Source organism: Geospiza fortis, unplaced genomic scaffold (assembly GCF_000277835.1).
Source record: "Geospiza fortis unplaced genomic scaffold, GeoFor_1.0 scaffold69, whole genome shotgun sequence".
In the NCBI taxonomy this organism is placed as follows: Eukaryota; Metazoa; Chordata; class Aves; order Passeriformes; family Thraupidae; genus Geospiza; species Geospiza fortis.
In genome coordinates, this window is record NW_005054555.1 from 260,028 (window position 1) to 263,754 (window position 3,727).

Sequence of the window (3,727 nt, forward strand, 5' to 3'; positions counted from 1 at the left end):
GTGGGGAGCGGTGCTGAGCGGCCGCTACTCCCCGCTCTGCCCTCCCAGCTCCTGCATCCCCGGAGAGCCGGCACGGGGAGCCTGCAGAGACATCCCGGGCAAGGCCGCCTTCCTTCCCTGCTCCTGCATCCCCGGAGAGCCGGCACGGGGAGCTTGGAGAGACATCCCGGGCAAGGCCGCCTTCCTTCCCAGCTCCTGCATCCCCGGAGATCCAGCACGGGGAGCCTGCAGAGACATCCCGGGCAAGGCCGCCTTCCTTCCCAGCTCCTCACCGCTGGGAGACAGCCCTGCCTGGGCTAGGGCCCATCCCACTGGGATGGTGGAATCGCTCGGGAAGGATCTCCAAGATTATAAATCCATCCATTCCCACCTCTGACCATGTCCCCAGGTGCCACATTTGCACAGCCTTAAACCCCTCTAGGAATGGAGACTCCACCACTGCCCTGGGCAGCTCTCCTGGTGCTGCTGTCACCTTTCCTCCCCTGGAGCCTGTTGGACTCTGGCAGGGCTCAATTCCTTGGATTCCCTTGGTGGGGAGTGTCCAGCGCTGGGAAATGTTGGTCAGTAGATCTGATAACACAGGTTGGAGGCAGGCTGGGAATGCTGGCAGCTCCCACATGTCCTAGAGAGATCTCTTACGGAGACAGGGATTTCTGAAAGATTTATAGGGACCTTAGATATCAAATTTCTGGCCCATATGTTTAGATAACACAATTTATATCACAAATGGGGTGTCTCGCTGTGAGTGCTGTTACTTGGGGATAAACTGGAAAGGAAAATTTGGGGTTTTTTTTGCGCTTTGTACTCTGTCATCCTTATTTTTAAGTAGGCAAATGCAGCTTTTTTTCCACTTGGACAAAGCCTGTGGGGTGTGCAAACTGTGGAGAGGATCTCACAGTCTGTGCAGTGTTCTGAACACAGTGATGGGGTTTTTCCAGCAGAGCTCAGCAGTTAACTTCCAACAGAAAAAAAATAGTGGGAAATGCAGCTCTGAGAGGGCAACTTTACAATCCTATTGCAGTTCTTACCAATTCCAGCAAGTATTTGTTTGAGGGATACTTTTGTCATCAGGACACAGTTCCAGGTGGGTGTTGTGCAAACCAGGAGCAACTGGTGACAAACACAAGGTTAAACTCTTGCTCTGTGTATCTTGGGTCACATTTTCCCAACACTGGATCATCCAAGGGGAGTATTTGCCCATATTCCAGTTCTTGTACCTATTAAAAAGCAGTGACAGCAGAGTTATTCCTGAGTTTGAGGATCTTGCTCACAGGCTGTACCTCTGGGAGTGCCTGTTCACTCCTGGCAGAGGTAACTCCAAACTCTGGGATCAGTCACTTTTTGGGGAATTTTCTGTTAACTTCTGGCTGAGCACATGGGTGGCTGAGTGCTGGATCAAGGCCAAGGAAAAGGAGCCTGAGGAACGCTGGTGGGGCTGCACATTGAACTTGAGGAAAGGAATAAAAGCACTTTTCAGTTGGACTAACCACGTGATCCGTGCGGCAGCATTCCAGGTGCTGGAACGGGGAACATGGGAAGCGGGCAGCAGGAGCTGGAGCAGCCACGGTGCTCCCAGCTGGGCACTGGCTGTGGAGGCTTCTCACCAAGGCAGCAGTTCATCCCAGTGATGTATGAATCTGGAAAACTTGCAGGATTCAGGCAAGTTCAGGCGTTAATACTTTATGTGCTCCTCCTGCCGCAGTTAAAGCTCTCTCTGCAGAGAGGAGGGAGAGCTGGGGTCTTCCCTGCCACTGTGCTCAGGGAATCTTCTGGATTAAGGAGTGGAGGGATGGAGAAAGGCACAGCAGGAACCACAGCCCGGTGTCCTGGAGGGACAACATCCAGCATGGGATGAGGCACTGGAGCAAGAGACAAAACCTGACTTCCAGAGGCAAGGAAATTCCTCCTTAGCGTGGCCATACCTCGCTTGGCTTCCCGGGCCATGGTCACACATATGGTGTTTCCATCAGGCCCAAAGGAGGCCACCCTGCTCATTTTCAGTGTTTTTATGAGGGGTGTCACTTGCTGGAGTGGCCAGGGTGACTTCAGCCACGGGTCACAGCAGCCAAGCTATGAAACCAGAAGAAAGTGGGTGTAAAATGGAAAAGGTGACAAAAAGTTTAGTGCTTTCTTTTTAGTTTCTAAACAGCCTTTCATTTTGCAGCACAGCTGTTTAAAATTCACTGAACTGATACCTTGAATGGCTAAAAACATAGTTTGGGCATCCAGCTCCCACAACTGCCAAGTGCTTGCAAATCTTGTGGGGTTTCAAAAGTTTGGCTCCAGAGCAGATGGGGACAGGGCTGGGCTGGAAAGTGTTGTTATGTTGTGGTGCCTTTAGTCCCTGTTGTGCTTGTAAGACTTGGAGTGAGGTTTGGCAAATCAAACCCCAGGGCTTGTGCAAAAGGCATTGAGGGTAGAGTTGGGTGTTTAGAATAATGGAATCCTGGGATGGTTTGGGTTGAGAGGGACATTAAAGCCCATCCCATTCCACTCCTGTTATGGGCAGGGACACCTTCCACTGTCCCAGGTGCTACAAACCATCTCCAGCCTGGCCTTGGGCACTGCCAGGGATCCAGGGGCAGCCACAGCTGCTCTGGGCACCCCGTTCCAGGGCCTGCCAGGGATGGATTCTCCATCATCTCTGATCTATCCCTGCCCTCTTCAGCTGCTGTGTGCTCGTGCTGAGAGCTGTGCTGAGCTGCGAGACATCCGTGCTGAAGGAAGCGTGAGCAGAGGCAGCCAGCACAGGAGCCTCCGGGGTGAATGTTTATGGCCATGCAGGGTCCTCCTTGCACTGAGGAGAAACAGGACGGTGAGTGGCTCTGATGGCCACAGGCCGGTGACACAGTGGGAGCTGTGCTGAGGTGATGCAGTGAGCTGTGCTGAGGTGACACGGTGTGAGCCACATTGAGGTGGCACGGTGTGAGCCACACTGAGGTGACACGGTGTGAGCCGTGCTGAGGTGACACATGCCCTGCGAGCCCTCTTGTGGCAGCGTGTGACACGCGGTGTGTGTTCCGTTCGCAGCTTCGATGTGGAGAATGGCCCGTCGCCGGGACGCAGCCCGCTGGACCCGCAGGCCAGCTCCTCGTCGGGACTCGTCCTGCACACGACATTCCCGGGCCACAGCCAGCGCCGGGAGTCGTTCCTCTACAGATCCGACAGCGACTATGACCTCTCACCAAAGACCATGTCCAGGAACTCCTCCCTCCCGAGCGAACAGTAAGCACCAATTCAGCTCGTGTTCTACACTCTCCTAGAGCTCTCTGTGCTGCTCTAATCCTCAGAGCTCTCTTAAGAGGAGCTTATGGGTGATTCTGGCACATTTCATAGCTGGAATGCACAAAACAGGTGCTGATCCAACATCCTCTCCCATCCCATCCCTCAAATATTCCCATTTTCTCCAGAATTTAGCAGAAGAGCTTTCAAAGCCGTATCCTGGAATAACAGAGAAGTTGTGCTGTACTTTTATTGACAGTATTGCTGCTCCCCATCATGTTTTGGGGCTGTTCCCTAGAACTGAGGGGAAAATGAGACAGATGGCTGAGCTTGAGAGGATTGATACCCACAGGGTGTCCTGGATTCCCAGCCCCTTATTTTGAAAGGCACACTTTGAAGTTTTGAAGTGGCCATTCAGCTATTAAAAAAGTGCTCGTTAAACAAAGTTGAGCTGTTGCGAAAGTTTTGTCACGGAATGGAAATCTGAACATTAGCCAGATCCACG

At 52.8% G+C, this 3,727-nt stretch overlaps 1 protein-coding gene across 1 annotated transcript in view; it reads left to right on the plus strand.

The window, feature by feature from the left end:
• Positions 1-3,727, plus strand: part of LOC102043598 (cAMP-specific 3',5'-cyclic phosphodiesterase 4B-like) — an 87,715-nt gene that overhangs the window by 74,514 nt on the left and 9,474 nt on the right. The window contains exon 2 of the mRNA XM_014310603.2: positions 3,031-3,225. Within this exon, the coding sequence (XP_014166078.1) occupies positions 3,031-3,225 (195 nt within the window). The remainder of the gene's footprint in view (positions 1-3,030; positions 3,226-3,727) is intronic.